Consider the following 15,834-nt stretch of genomic DNA (forward strand, 5'->3'; position numbering starts at 1 on the left):
TTCCAGGCACTGCAGCCTGAATGACCAGACCATGGAGACTCTGCTTGGTGGCCTGCTGGCGTTTGGCATGGCGTTTGCTGTGGTTGACGCCTGCCCCAAGTACTGTGTCTGCCAGAACCTGTCTGAGTCACTGGGGACCCTGTGCCCCTCCAAGGGGCTGCTCTTCGTGCCCCCTGACATTGACCGGCGGACGGTGGAGCTGCGTCTGGGTGGCAACTTCATCATCCACATTGGCCGCCAGGACTTCGCCAACATGACAGGGCTGGTGGACCTGACCCTGTCCAGGAACACCATCAGCCAGATCCAGCCCTTCTCCTTCCTGGACCTCGAGAGCCTCCGCTCCCTGCACCTCGACAGCAACCGGCTGCCCAGCCTCGGGGAAGACACCCTGCGGGGCCTGGTCAACCTGCAGCACCTCATCGTAAACAACAACCAGCTGGGTGGCATTGCCGACGAGGCCTTCGAGGACTTCCTGCTGACGCTGGAGGACCTGGACCTCTCCTACAACAACCTGCACGGCCTGCCCTGGGACTCCGTGCGGCGCATGGTCAACCTCCACCAGCTGAGCCTGGACCACAACTTGCTGGACCACATTGCCGAGGGCACCTTTGCTGACCTGCAGAAACTGGCTCGCCTTGACCTCACCTCCAACCGGCTGCAGAAGCTGCCCCCAGACCCCATCTTTGCACGCTCCCAGGCCTCTGCTCTGCCTGCCACACCCTTTGCTCCACCCTTGTCCTTTAGTTTTGGGGGGAACCCGCTGCACTGCAATTGCGAGCTTCTCTGGCTGCGGAGGCTTGAGAGGGAAGATGACCTGGAGACCTGTGGCTCCCCGGGGGGCCTCAAGGGCCGCTACTTCTGGCATGTGCGCAAGGAGGAGTTTGTGTGCGAGCCTCCTCTCATCACCCAGCACACGCACAAGCTTCTGGTTCTGGAGGGCCAGGCGGCCGCTCTCAAGTGCAAGGCCATCGGGGACCCTAGCCCCCTCATCCACTGGGTGGCCCCTGATGACCGCCTGGTGGGGAACTCCTCAAGGACCGCCGTGTATGACAACGGCACCCTGGACATCCTCATCACCACCTCGCAGGACAGTGGTGCCTTCACATGCATCGCTGCCAACGCCGCGGGGGAGGCCACAGCCACGGTGGAGGTCTCCATCGTCCAGCTGCCTCACCTCAGCAACAGCACCAGCCGTGCTGCGCCCCCCAAGTCCCGCCTCTCGGACATCACGGGCTCCAGCAAGGCCAGCCGCGGAGGCGGAGGCAGCGGGGGCGGGGAGCCGCCCAAAAGCCCTCCGGACCGGGCGGTGCTTGTGTCTGATGTGACCACCACCTCAGCCCTGGTCAAGTGGTCGGTCAGCAAGTCAGCGCCCCGGGTGAAGATGTACCAGCTGCAGTACAACTGCTCGGAAGATGAGGTGCTGATTTACAGGTGAGCCGGGGAGGCGGGGCTGGGGAAGGCGGGGCTCAGGGGGCGGGTGTGAGCCGTTCCCACCAACGCCCCTGCCTCCGAGCTGCCTGGGGGATTTGCGCCGGTAAGAGGAGGCAGAAGGAGGGTCAACTACCAGTTTAAGAAGAAAGGGCCCCGCGCGGGCAGCGCGGAGAGGTGTGTGTGAAGGAGGCCCAGGCCTCCCAGGGGCGCGGCCGTGTAGATGGCCAGGTGGCTGCGAGCCTCGGAACCCTCTGTGGTGAGCCCAGAGGGAGGATTCACAAGACCTCTTGGCTGAAGGATCTGACTGGTCCACGGAGTAGTGAACCTGGTCTTCACCTGGACTCGCAGGCAGTCATAGTTAAGGCTCTGAGGTCAAGAAGAGTAGAATTCAGAGCACGACTCTGCCACTTGCTAGTCATTTAATTCTCTTGGCCTGCCTCAGTTTTCCTCAGGTGTACAATGGGGATAATCCATACTTGACTTAGTCCGGACGCTTGGTTGCTGGTAAAACTGAACTCAACTTAAACTGGCTGAGAAAAGAGGAAAGAAAAAGGAAAAGGTAGTGTGTTGGCTCATGAAGTTGAAAAGATTGAACGTGCTTCAGACTCAGCTAGATCAGAGGCCCCCACAGGCATCCTGTATTCTCAGAGTTTCTTACCCTCCCTAAGTTTCATTTTTTTTTGGTTTGGCTGCACCCAGGCAGCCTCTTTCCTCCAAACAGCCCTAGAGGGAGAAGAGTGTCCCTGTGTCCCTTTCTTAGTTGGTGCCACCGAAGTCCTGGAGGAAGTCTGATTAGCTAGAGCAGGTCATGAGAGTCCCTTGGATATCACAGGTGGGGTCATCTCGCCCACCTGTACTGACCTCTGGTTCCCTGACCTCTCCTTATCTGGAAATGGAGTGAGGTTGGCCCTGTAAATGTGCTGTATCAAGAGATCATTTCCAAGATTTGGCAGAAAGGTGGGTTGGGACTAGAGAGCTGCAATAGAATGTCATACAATAGGACATCTACCTACAGCATTCAGAGGCAGGGAGGAGCTCAGAGAGTGGTAGGGCCAGAGGCCAGGGGCTGACCAAGAAGAGTTCCCTTCTCAGGACAGCCTCAGTTCATAGTAAATATGAGGGCCAAGCCATTGAATGTCACTGCTCAAGGGATGCATGGTTTCTTCTGAAATCCTGTGTGTTTTATTGTATGTGTTTATTTTTGAGGTGGGATCCATAGCCAGACAGCCAAAGAGTCTGAGGGGCAAGAGGGGCCGAGAACCTTCCTTGATCCAGCACTGAGGTTTCCTCCAGCTCTGACCTGAGCTGATGAGTCTAGATGGGAGGGTGTGAGGGAGAAGAGCATGTGAGGATGGCATTTATTTACCAGTGGTGTCCATGAGACTGGGGTAGTGCATCATGGAAACTGGGGGAGTCAGGTTCCCTTACCTGGCATACACTCGGCTTGTCTGGAGAGCAACTTCATTTCTCAGGGTGTAGAAAAAGCAGCTTTAGAACCTAACTAAAATAAATGTATATACACACATAGAGATATGTAGATATGTAATTCAACTTAAATATGCATATATGTCTCAAATTATAAAAGTAATAGCCTTTGTAGAAAATTGGGGAAATAGAGAAATGATAAAGAGGAAAATTAAAAATAAATAATTGGGTGGCATGATCCCACCACCCAAAGTTAACCAGAGTCATTTAGCCTCTCAGTGTTATTTCAGTTCAAAACAATATTTGTGAACAATCTAGTTTGGACTTTTGTTTATTAATTCTTTCTACTCAACATTTGAGCTTGCTTAGCTCCCTTGGTAGTATAATAGCTGTCATTTGGCTGTACCGTAACTTATTTAACCAATCTTCTATTGTTGGCCATTTAGGTTGTTACCCATTTTTCAATACTAAAAATAATGCAGTGATGGATAGCTTTGTGTGCAAATATATTTGTGCAACTTCAGCGATTTCCTCAGCATATTTTTCTAAGGGTTGAATTACTGGCTTAATGAGTAAATTGGAATCTTTATACATTGCTTCTCAGTGTTTATTCTACCTCCTACCAGTGGAAGGTGACAGTGCCTATTTTGACCATTCCTTTGCTAATTACTTTATATATAATTACATATGTCCTTGTCAGTTTTATAGGCAAGAAATAAAACTTGTTTTAATTTACATTTCTTTACTTGTGAGGTTGACCTTTTGAAAATAAGTGTATTTCTTCACTTCTGAATTTATTATATGGCCTTGACTTAGATAAAAAATGTGAAGGAGAAAAGCTCCAGGCTCTGAGGTTAGCACAGGCATTGGGTGAGGGGAAATGAAGTTTGTGCCAGAGGAGAGATGTGGACATCTGGGCGCAGCACAGGGGGCTGTCAAAGGCGCCCCTCCCTGGGGGTCTCAGAAACCCTGGGAGGGGCATGGGTGAGGATGGAACTGTGCTCCTCAAGTGACTCAAGACAGGAATTCAAACTGCTTTTATTCCATGGAATTTTATTTCTATTTATAAATAAAATGGAATTTTATTTCTATTTATAAATATACTTCTAAATATTTATAAATAAAATCAGAAATCTTGGAATTAAAAAAAAATGCAGGAAAAAAATGCTGATTTCCCCTTAGGGTAGTCATGAGTACTGGAAGAGATACCGCATGGAAAGCTCTCCAAACAGTGTGGGCACATAGTAAGTGTGCAAGGAATAAAAGTTATCATTATTATTATTATTGTTACTAGTAGTTGTAGTAATAGTAATAGTGAGAGTAAGACCATTGTCTTGTCTGCCATCCTGGGAAAGGAAATGGAAGAAGAGAGTTAGATACACAGTTCAATCTTGAAGAGGACAGACTTCCAAAATGTTAGAGAAAAAAAGGTCAGGGTGAATCTGTGGCCAGATAATAGTAATGGCAATTGCTGGTCAACACTGTTGACAGCTTCCTCTGTTTGATATGTAGATTTACAGGCAGTATTGCATTGAATTCTCCTGGATGTACCAAGCATACAAAACCGAGAGGTCTAAAAAGCCCTCCTGAAGTCACACACCAGAAAGAGGCAGGGTTGATCTGGACCCAGGCTTCTGGCGTCAGCCCAGAGTCAACCGTGCTGCTCAGTCCTCAACAGCAAAGTGGCCTTGAGACAAACAGGAGACTCAAAGAAACTGAGGATTTGTGGAAAATGTATTGTTCCTACAAGAAAGAAAAGACTAGCGGTGGTACAGGGGCTCTCAGGTACGCTCATGGTTTAACAAGAAAGGTACAAAAGCACGGAAGAAAGGCCAACCCCAGAAAGTGACTGTGAAAGAGTAGCACACCCTGTACAGCAGGCGCTAGCGGCTGGTTAATCCATGTTCAGAGGGGCAAGTAAAAACGACAGTCTGCTGGTTGGGAAAGAGAGTTCCATGAGACTAGACAAGGGCCAGCAAGCAAAACCCCACTTTCTACTTTGCTCCGCCCTCCCCAGTGAACAGCAAGAATTATACAATTTAGCATCGAGAGGCTACTTGGGCCAGGCACCCTTCTAGGGCTTGCTGTGTACTGACTCACTTAGTTCTCACAAAATCCCAGAGGGAAGAGCTACAATTATTCTACTTTCCATATAAGCAGCTTGCCCAAGGTGTCATAGCGGGTAAGTAGCAGAGATCGAATTTCAATCCAGGCAAGCTGGGAAGGCAGGACCAATACTACAGAGAGGGACCCAAAGCCCAACAGACAGGCAGTATACACTGTCACGGAAGTTGAGTTCTGGTCCCCAGGCTCTGAGGGTCACAGCCAGGACTGTAGGAACCAGATGAGGTCCCTAAGCCCCTCGGAGTGGCAGCATGGACAGAAAAAGAAGTGCCTAAGACAGGAACAGGGTGGATATTCAGCTTTTCCAAGAATAGATCCCATAAAGCATAGGATGCTAGGCTGGGCATGAATTGCTGCCAAGTTCTAGAAAGGATTTCTCGACAGATGGCTGTAAGCCCTTGGAAAAGAATGCTGGTTGCCAGGACCCAACATGGGTTCACAAGGGGCAAAGCCTGCCAGATTATTGAGCTGTCTTCAGGAGACACTGTGGCCCGGCATTTCTCAGCCTTGTCACTAATGAAGGCAGCCCTCCTCGCACAGCGACTCTCTGCTAGACCCTGTCCTGACACGCCTCCATAGGGCAGTGCACCAGAATCTCTGGCATGGTAAGTCCCCTTGCAAAACGTCCTAGGGGTGACAACAGAAGATATGTATCCTTTTTAGTTCAAGGATTTGATGGCATGAGTACAAAGTGAGGATCATCTGGCTTGACTAGAGTTTTGTGAACATAGACTCAGAGTTGGAGCTGATCTCAAGGATGTCCTGGCCACTAAGTGATGGAGCTACTAAAAGGCACCTATAGTTTTTGGTTGTGTTAATAGAAGTAAAGTGGTCCAATAATGGGAGGCTACAATTCTAATAACTGAATCATTCAAGCTGGTCAGAACAGAGCTATAATATGTTTACTATAGGACAGTAGAAGTTTAAGAGACATTTTTACCAACTGCAATGTATTTAGAGATCAGTTGATGAGAATAGGATTCTGGAAGCTCATGTGAGATGGACAAAAGTTACCTTGGAGATGAGAGGACTTAGAAAAAAAGTCATAGCTACCTTAACTTATTCAAAGACCTTATGAGTAGAAGAGAGGACAACACACACACACACACACACACACACACACACACACACACAAAGTAGGCAATGGCCCATTACAAGAAAAAATTCCATCAGCAACAGCTTTACAAAGCCTCTCTCCTTGCTCTCCATCTGGCTGGGAAATGGTCTGATTGTGTATCTTTCTTCTTCTCTAACATGTGCTCTTCATGTGTACTCATCTCTGTACCCACCAGCTCCTAGTAAGTCCTGGCCCCCTACAGCTACTGAGTCAACATTTGGTGAACTGAAGAGAATGGAAATGAGCACCAGAGCTGCCCAGAAGCAGAATAAATAAGAGCTGCCACAAAGCAGTGACCCGCCCATTCCAGAGGAGCTCAAGAAGAACCTGGCTGACTGTGTGCCAAGGGCACCAAGTGGGCAGCCTATCTTTAGGCAGGTGTGGACACATTTGACTCAAATGATCCCAGTCCTGACAGTCTATGGCTCTGTTTACAATTTTTATAATTCCATGATCAAGACAATCTGTTTAACATTGTTGCTAAATCTACCTGCTTTTGCCAGTTGGGGCCACTGTGGCATCTTACTTCCCAGGGTTAGAGCGCCCTGTCTCATAAGGGTCTCAGCCCCAGGGCCTGAGGTCACGGGGTCTTCAGCAGAGGCTCAGGTTGTGCAGTCGGAACTGGGTATAAGTCATTGATAGGTCACCACTGACCCATGCCGAGAGCCTATAGAAGCCCTGGAGGAGTTGTGAACTGTGTCTTTAAAAACTGGGTTCTCTTTTATATGCTAGGAGGGGGGGACTTATGAATCGGGTAATCCCAAATCATGGATAACTCAGGGTTTGCATTTGGCTATGAAATAGTATCTTGCTCTTTTATCAGATAATCACCTCCCTGATCACCTAGTGGTTCTTGCTGACCTACCAGGGCATTTGCCCTCCCTGGAACACACGGCCGAGTCCTGCAGGTGGGCTGTCTACGCAGAGGGAAGGTTCTTTGACTTTGCTCCTTCCCCAGACATCCCAGCTCATGTTGAAATGGTGGACTGAGCCCAGCAGAGGAAGAAGCAGGTACAAAGGAGGAAACTGGGGTGGGTGGTGGCAATAGCTCCCAGCTGCTCACTGTCCAAGCCAAAATAAAAATCCGCCTGCCTTGGATTTTATAGTTCTCTAAATTTCTTTCATACTGTGGCTATTGAAATCTGGCATCCAAAAAGGGAAAACAGGACAAATACTATTCCCATTTTATAGACAGTAACACTAAGTCTCAAATAAGTTGAATAGATTTTCCAAGCTTAAAAAATAAAGACTAAAAAAGTGTGGTCTCCCATGTCTAGTGCCAGGTACCAAGCTGTGGAGCACATCTCACTGACACCCCAACAGGTTATTTGTTAAGGCTGGAGACTTGGGCTTATGGTCCAGAAGTGACCAACTGTCACTTCTCTTTGTGGGAAGGGTGGGGTAGCCCACTGGGAGTCTGCTGGGGTGTTCTCCTTCAGCCTTACTCACTTTCCCCACATTTCTAAGGCCCAGCAATGCTGAGGCAAGTGGAACAGGGTGCCGGTGAGAATTTTGGGTCTTACTCCTAAACAGGCACCTGGGGCCAGTTAGCAGGAAATATGGGCAAGATGATTTCTGGCATGTATGCCTCACCAGGTGAGCCACTGTGAAGTGACAAAGTTGCTACAGGCATCATAGAGAAAAATGAGCCTGGAGTCAGAAGTCCACAGTGGCAACCAGGATGACCAGAAAACTCGATGTGACTTGAACTCATAGGGCTTCTATGTTTCTCATGTAAAAGAAGTCCAGTGGACGAGACTGTTTTCTGGGCAGTTGGACTACCAGGGGCCCAGTTCCTTCTAGTTATCTGCTCTGCCATCCTTAGCACACACTTTCTATCCTTACAGTCACCTCAAAGTACAAAATGGCTGCTGGAGCTCTGGCTCTCACATCTCCTTCCTACACAGCAGGAAAGGTGAAAGAAGGGCAAGAGGGCAAAGGGGGAGGAGATTCCTAGAAGCCCCAGCCGCTAACTTCTGCTTACATCTCATTGACCACATCTTCTTCAAGAAGGATGAAAGGTAGTTTTTTTTTTAACCAAGTTCAGTGTACTCCCATTAATATAGAGAGGATAGGGAGGCATCAGCATTTTCAGAACCTCAGTTTGCACCCCAACTCTAACATTTACTAGTCCTGGAACCATGGGCAAGTCACTTCATTGCTCTCAGTCTCCATTTTTTCATCTGTGAAATAGGAACAGAAATTCCTCTCTGCATATTTCATAGGATTGTAGTGCAGACTGAATAAGATCATATATTTGAAAGTGCATCTTTCATAGTCAACTATGAAGTACAAGACACATGTCAATCTTATTGTTATTAGGAGCCTGTCCACTTTCTCTTCTTAGCCCCCTTACCTTGTCCTTGTTCTGCAGGCTGTCTCTTCAAAACCTCTCTCCAGGGGAGCTGTAAACTTGGAAAATTATCTGATTGGGTTTTAAGAGATAAGAAGTACAGGTGTAACCCCTTTTAGAAATGTTTTCAGTTCAACTGGGAATTCTGAAAGACCCAAAGCAGTGAATCTCTAATGGTGGATTTCAAAACTCACATCAGGTTTGTGCATAGGGGAGACATTTTTCAGGGGTGCCTTCCAAGAGCATCTCCAATCATATCACTACCTTCTCACCCTGCTCCGCTTGCTCTGCGTAAGAAGATGACACCACTCAGATTCAAAACGTTCAGGGCATCTGTTCAGAGGTGACTAATTTTTCCACTTGTCATTCCCTCTTCATTCTCAAAAAGCTCTGGCTAGAGACATCTCTGAAGATGGAAATAATTAGCAGGAGTAAAGGGATTACAGTGTGCATCCTGCCTGCCTCCCTTTTGAAATGCAGCTTATCCCTCTCTCATAAGGGAGAGTCAGAGAACCAGCCCTTTGTTAATTTTATATATATTTGGTAGGTTTGGAGGTGCGCTGTGGTGATATTGTTTATTTTACACCAGGAACACACCAAAGAAGGTTCACAGACGGAGGGGTTAGGCCGGGTAGAGTTTCGGGGGCTTGGGGATCAGAACTCATGGTGGTGGCCATCAGAATGACACCAAACACTTATGTGCAAGTAGGCTTTTCCAAGGGGTTCACAGCAGCCAGCTCCTTCCAGCCTCATAACAGCCCCAGGAGGGTCAGGCTTGGGGAAGGTGTGAAATCCAGGTGTTCTGACCCCAAGCCTGAGGCTTCCTACCACCCCAGGGCTCCCCAACCCCGGCTGCACACAGGAATCCCTTGGGGAGTTGTATCCTTTCTCCAGGAGATCCGGGGTCACCCTGGGATGGTGCCCAGGCGGCGGTGTGTTTGAAGCTCCCCCAGACTCTGATGCATTCGGCATCATGCCACATGCCCATGAAGTCAGGGGCGCAGGTAGCACTGGTGGGTAGAACTGCCGCTGATCCCACAGCGGCGGGCTTGGTGTCTACACCTCGGATGAGTGAAACCGTCAGAGACCTGGGCTCCAGTCTTGGCTGTGGCATACACTGGTCGTCATCTCTCTCGGACCCTTTGCTTCAGCGATGACATTGAAATAAAAATCCCTTCAAATAGGTTCTCTCCAAAGGGATAAGATTTTAGTCGCTGGAAGTCGTCTTTCTTGCCTCTCAGCTGGCCTTAGTGATGAACACAAGGAGGATGGACTTGGGGCCTAGACTTGGGCTGTGGTCATCTCCCTTCCCTTTCCTTCCCTGAGCCTCAGGCTTTTCTTCTGCAGGATGGGGACAATGTTAGCTGTCCTGCCTACTTCACAGGCTTGGAGTAAAATGGAGGAAGATAGCGGGCAGGAAAGAAGAGCACCTTCCGAAAGGGTGAAGTGCCTCTGGTAGCAGAGATCTAATGGCCATGGCTTAACCAAATTCAGGAGTTTGTTTCTGTCATGCAGCAGAATTCCAGAGGGAGGTAGTTCAGGTCGGTAGGGGAGTTCCATGGACTCCGGGGCTGGAGGCTACTTCTGCAGGCTAATGGCACAATCCTAAACATGTGGCTCACTGCTCCTGTGCTCGCTGACACTTCACCTGGGGACTTGTTCTAGCATGTCCAGCCCACAGGGGAGTTGCTGTCCCCATGAGTAGCCCCAGCCTATGATGAAGGGAGCTGGGAATTAACACCCAGCTTCCTCCCTCTATTAACAAATAAACTACTGGTACTCAAATCCTGTCTCAGGGTCTGCTGCCAGGGCCCCGAACTAAAGCAGGCACTAACCTCCCAGGTAAGTCAGCACGCTGAAGTCCTACCTCATGACTTCCACTTTGATGGCCTTGTATTTCCTCCAGCCTACTTTGGAGGCTGAGAAGGGAGTTGTTTCTTCAGGCACATTGCCTCCCTGAAGAAAATCAGGGCTCTTCTGGGAAGCTAGAAGGGGGGAATGGATGTTGGGGAGGTGTTTAACTGCCACAGAGCTCTACGGTGAAAGCACTGGCATCATGACATTTCCTGGCACCTGCTCACACAGTTCCGGCAGCAGTCGCCACCGAGTAGCTGAGGCCAGCCTGGAGAGGAAGATGATTGAGCCGGCCTTTCCTCCTCTCTGTGAGGCCTCTTTTCTCATCTCTGGAGACACTGAGACACCGAGAGGAGTGAAGAGGGATGTCTTAGTTCCTGCCAATTAGGCCTATGGTCTGGCATGTGTGTTTGTGACAGGAGTAGGCACCCTGTGGGTGACAGAAGGGTTCAGGATGTGAAGTCAAATTAATGCCCATCATCTTCAGAGTCTCAGAGGTGTGGGCAGGGGGTGAACGAGTAGAATCACAGAAAACCACAGACAGTGATGTGCCAGCCCAGGGGGAAAGGGGGGCCACATGCAGTATGGATGAACAAGCTCATTAACTATTTACAAAGGAGAGCTATTTCGAGCTGGGGTGGGCTGCAAGGATGGGCTCTGACTTGTTCTGTGGCTGTGGGACTGATACTGTGGGTAGAAGTACTGATCCAGATGTGGGAACTAACTTCTATTGCATCATAAAGGAGGTTAAGTGTTTCAGAAATTCAATATCACAGGGAACTATTAAACACTTGGTAATTAGTTGGTGATCTTACTAAGTTAAGGGGTTTTTAACTAAATAATTAGCCACTGAAAAGGTTAAAATGTACATGAATTACTTGGTGAACTTTATCCACTTGAGCTTTTTAGAAGCTAACAGAGGTGAATTCACAAGCCTGGATTGGGAGGGGTGTATTCCTGGGGATGCTTCTAGTTGTAGGTGGAGTGGAATATAAACTGTTTCCAGGGGAATAGGTGGGATTTGGAGGGAAGAAGGGAGGGAAGCAGCTTTAGGTGGAAATAGTGAAGAAAGAGGCAAGAATGATCAGTCCTGGGCAAGGACCTGCTAGGGCTACTGGTGTATCCGCCCACTGCTGCCACAATAATGGTACATGGCAAATAACCTCAAAAATCTAGGTGGCTTGCAACCATGAATATTTCATTTTCTTCCTCGTGGGTCTGCAGTTGGTTAGCATTCAGCTGGTCTCAGCTACGCTGGGGTAGCCTGCATTGGGCTGGCACCAGGCTCCAGGTTTATATCTTCTCTACACATGTCACTCTGGAACCCAGCTGGGGCAGTCATTATCCAGAGCATGTGCTTCTCCCAGTGACAGCAAATGCAGGAAGGTCAACCCAACTGAAAAAACAAATGCCAAGCCTTTGCTGGCATCATATCTACTAAATCCCATTGGCCACAGCCAGTCACATGGCCACTCCCAAAGTCAAGGGGGCAAGGTAGGCACGTCACCCACCACATGGCAAGGCCATGATGATATCACTTTATTATAGGGCTGTGAAGAAGCAGGATCAACAACTCAATCTACCACCTGGCTCACCTGGTGGAAAAGCTCTAGGGCAGTGGTTCTCAAACTTGATATTTCAGAATCACCTAGCAGACCTGTTAGCACACAGATGCAGGTCCCTAGCTCCCGGAGTTTCTGACTTGGTCTGGAGAGGGGCCTGAGAATCTGCTGTTGTAATGCATTGCCTCAGTGATGCTCACAATGTTGGTCTGGGGCCACAAGAATCTCTGGTCTAGGGAAATAATAGACTTGTTCAGAGAGGACATATGAGGGCAGTCTGAGAATGCCTTGAATGGCACACAAAACTGCTGTATTTACTGAGCCCCTATTGTATTCCAGCTATCGTTCTAAGAATGTTCTGTGTCCTCTTAGTTGTACACTGACCCTGTGGGGTATGGTATTACCATTCGACAAATGAGGACTCCGAGCCATGGGGAAGTTGATGTGATTTCATGGTCTCACAGCTTGGAGGTAGTGGGGCTGCAGCATATAGCCATGTCCTTTGGGCATTCTGCTACTGGCAGTGGGAAGCCAGGGTCAAGTTCTAAGGGGAGGAATGATCTGTGGTGGGAGGAAACTCTAGAACTGGAACTGGATGGTCTTGGCACAAGTCACACTTTGACTTTTGATGCCTAGATTTTCATTTATTCAATCAATAAATATTTATTGAGTGTTGGCTCTGGGGTAGCTGCTGGTCCGGACCCTGGAGTTAGAACAAGATAGGCAAAGTCCTTGCTTCACATTCGTATGAGGAGAACAACCAAAAATTTTAAATGTACACTAGAAACAAAATAATTAGTGTAAAGAGACAGAGGCTGGGGGACTAGTATTTTCTATGGGTGGTGAGCGATGGTTCCCCTGAGTGGCATTGGAACAGAGGCCTGAGTGGAGTGTGAAAGAGCCAGGCAAGAGAAACAGCATTTACAAAGGCCCTGGGGTAGGAGCAAGTTGTCTTGTTGGAGAAGCAGCTAGGACTCCAGTGCATCTGCAGGAAGAGTGATAGTAAATAACATCAGAGGACAGGGCAGGTCTGGATTATATAGGGCCCCCAGGCAGGTCAAGGCCTTGAATTTTATCTTGAATGAGATGAGAGCCATGGGGGAGCTGAACACTGGAAAGTGCAATGATGTGATTAAGAAGGAGATTCTGGCTACTGGGTGAAGAGCAGACTGCAGAAGATGGGGTGGAAGCAGGAAGACCACTCACACGATTGTTGCAGGGGTCTTCACTATTTCTTAAGACCCCTCTTATGTCCATGACCATAAATGGGACAAGGACCCCTGCCATCTTTCCCCTTCAGGTTCACTCCAGGGGTGGAAGGATGTCAGCGTGTGGGCATGTGAGTAGCAGGAAATACACAGGCTGGGAACAAAGCAGCATTCTGTAATTTTTCTGGCAGAGTGCTGGGGCCTGCATCTGCCGGGCCTGCGGAACTCGCTGAGGCCCAGCCCACAGCCTAGAGTAGAGAGGAGCTTCTGAGCTCCCTCTCTGGGGCAGAACAGCTCCCCCACCACTGTCCTGGCTCCTCTTCAGTGTCCCCCACCCTCTCTGCCCCCAATCCTCTTACTCTGATAGGGAGCAATTATTTATGTTCTTGTTTAATTAGCTCATTAGGCATGTGCTGCAGTATTTCTGATAATAAATCTGCTCCTCTAGTGGCTGTTAAGTGCGCCTTTGCTGGTGCCTGGCCACGGCACTGGAGGCGGCAGGTGGACATGTGAGTGTGGCTGGTGGTCACGGGATTGGGGGCCTGTGTTCTATCTCCTGGGGTGTAGGGATTGGTGGGGAGGCTGCTGAGGCCCTGGGCATGAAGACAGGATCTTGGAAGCTGAGATGGTGGCAGCAGCCGGCACTGAACACCAGAGAGATATTTTTACCACCCGTCAAAATGCCACTGTGTGTGAGCCAGCACCAAGGGCTGCTTCCTAAGGCTGCTCTGCTCGCCTCCCCCAGGCTTTGATTGTCACTCAAAAGAAGGTCTGAGTGCAACAGGGAAGCTTTGAGAATTCCTGGGTTGGCTGGGCTGGTGCTCGCAGTCCTTTCCCTTGGACAGGGGGCTGGGAGGAAGCAAAAGGGGGTGGGTAGAGGTTGCCTCCCTGGGGCTGGGAAAGCATGAATACCTGGGTGCAGACCCTTCCCCGACCCTCCCCCATCCTGCCTTGAGTGGGCCCAGGAACAGGACCCCATCCAAAAATATTTCCTTCACAGAAGATCAGAAAGCCTGGAATTCCACCATTAGAGATGCATTTCTTTGCAACTATTATGGGCAGAAAACTGAGAGATGCTGAAGTGGTTTCTTCTGGGATTGGCCAACAGAGGATGTGGACATGATGGAAGGCACAGTGGAGGTCCCAGCAGCAGGAAGTGGGAAGGGGTTTGGAAGGGGTCATAAGGCAACCTCAAAGCCCAGTTCCCTTGTGTCAACATATTGCCAAGAGCTTGAGAGAACTCAGGGAGAGAGAGGGAAAGCCAGTCTTGGGACCAGTCCAGCTTTTTATTCATCCCAACTCTCCTGGGCTCTGTTCTTCTATCTTTAAAATGGAATAACCCAGACACAAGAAACTGCCCACTCCTTATTTCAGGACCCCCTCCCCAGCTTCCATCACTGGGTGCTGTAGCTTAAAAGGTTTTCCTTGTTACAGGCTCTAAATCCATCTCCCTCCACCTCCTGCCCTTAGGGTCAGCCTTCATCCTCATCAGGAATAAAACAAATTCTTCTTCTGTAATATATCCACTTAATTTTTACAGATAATTCTCATGGCTCACCTAATGCTAATTTTTTCAGATTCAACATCTTCCCTCCCTGCCTTCCTCCATTCTTGCTGTTCACTTGAGTCATTCAGAAGGTATTTATTTTATGCTAGGCCAGTCACAGGGAAAGCAGCCATGAACAGGACACTCCTGGCCCCCTGCCACTCACATTTCTCTGGGAGACAGACATTAAAGGACTGAGTAGTAACTGATTCAGTTCCTACAGCTGTGATAAGTGCTGTGTGAGCATATGTGAGAGTAAGTCCTGGGGAGGTCATGGAAGGCCTCCTGGAGGAGGTGACCTAGAAGGTCAAGTAGGAGTTCAACCAGCGGAGACACAGGAGGCATTGCAGGTAAAAAAGGCTGCTGTGTTTGTCTCTAGCAGGAACAGACCTAGGGTGTATTCTGTGGTGCATCTCCTGGTCCCTTGCCTCAGATGTGTGCCAGCTCGAGCTGTCCCTCTGCCTGTGTGGAGTCCAGTGGGCAGTCTGCTGGCTATGGCCCAGCCAGAGCACAGTGGACGAGGGTCCCAAGACTGGCTTTCCTTCTCTCTCCCTGAGTTCTCTCAAGCTCTTGGCAATATGTTGACACAAGGGAACTGGGCTTTGAGGTTGCCTTATGACCCCTTCCCACTTACTGGGCTGGGGGCACCCCTCCTCTGAAGGCAGCCTCAGCCGGCTCCAGCCTCCTCTGGTCCATCTCCCATAAGATGCCCCTAATAAAGCTGTTCCCCTCCCATTGTTCTGAGGCCATCATTCTGAGCCCCCTCCTCCCTAGGCTCTTCCCAAGATAAAGTGACCCAGGGCCATGTGACAGCTTTGTGGACATGTGTGGCTTATAACTGAAGTTAGTCTTTGATTGTCACAAGGAACCATCCTGGTGTCCAGGACCTTTAGCTCAAACCTTCTGACTGATGTTTGATCTGCCATAAAACATTTTAAAAATAATTTACTTGCCTCATTATATGTTTTTATGTTGCAAGTCATCTCATATCTTTGGTTAGAAGTGGATTATAAATCACAAAACCAGTGGGTGGAAATTAGGTCAAAAGTGCCAAGTAAATGCAGGTGGCTTCTTCTCCATCAATGATGGGGATAATAAGAGCCAACTGTTCTGAGAAATTATTATGTGCCAGGTATTATTCTAAGTGGTTTCCATTTATTAGCTCACTTAATTCTTTCAATATCCCAACAAAGAGGTACTGTTATTATCTTGAC

The 15,834-nt window shown here is 49.0% G+C and overlaps 1 protein-coding gene across 4 annotated transcripts in view; it reads left to right on the top strand.

Moving 5' to 3' along the window:
- LRFN2 (leucine rich repeat and fibronectin type III domain containing 2) overlaps positions 1-15,834 on the top strand; it is a 176,666-nt gene that overhangs the window by 138,027 nt on the left and 22,805 nt on the right. For 3 of the 4 annotated variants that reach the window (XM_073224421.1, XM_017653121.3, XM_017653123.3), the window contains one exon: positions 7-1,431. In XM_073224421.1, the coding sequence (XP_073080522.1) occupies positions 32-1,431 (1,400 nt within the window). In that variant the 5' untranslated portion in view covers positions 7-31. Of the gene's footprint in view, positions 1-6; positions 1,436-15,834 lie in introns of those variants that run through there. The other variant, XM_073224422.1, reaches the window with a different exon arrangement.

The sequence above is a fragment of the Manis javanica genome, chromosome 16 (genome assembly GCF_040802235.1).
Source record: "Manis javanica isolate MJ-LG chromosome 16, MJ_LKY, whole genome shotgun sequence".
In the NCBI taxonomy this organism is placed as follows: domain Eukaryota; kingdom Metazoa; phylum Chordata; class Mammalia; order Pholidota; family Manidae; genus Manis; species Manis javanica.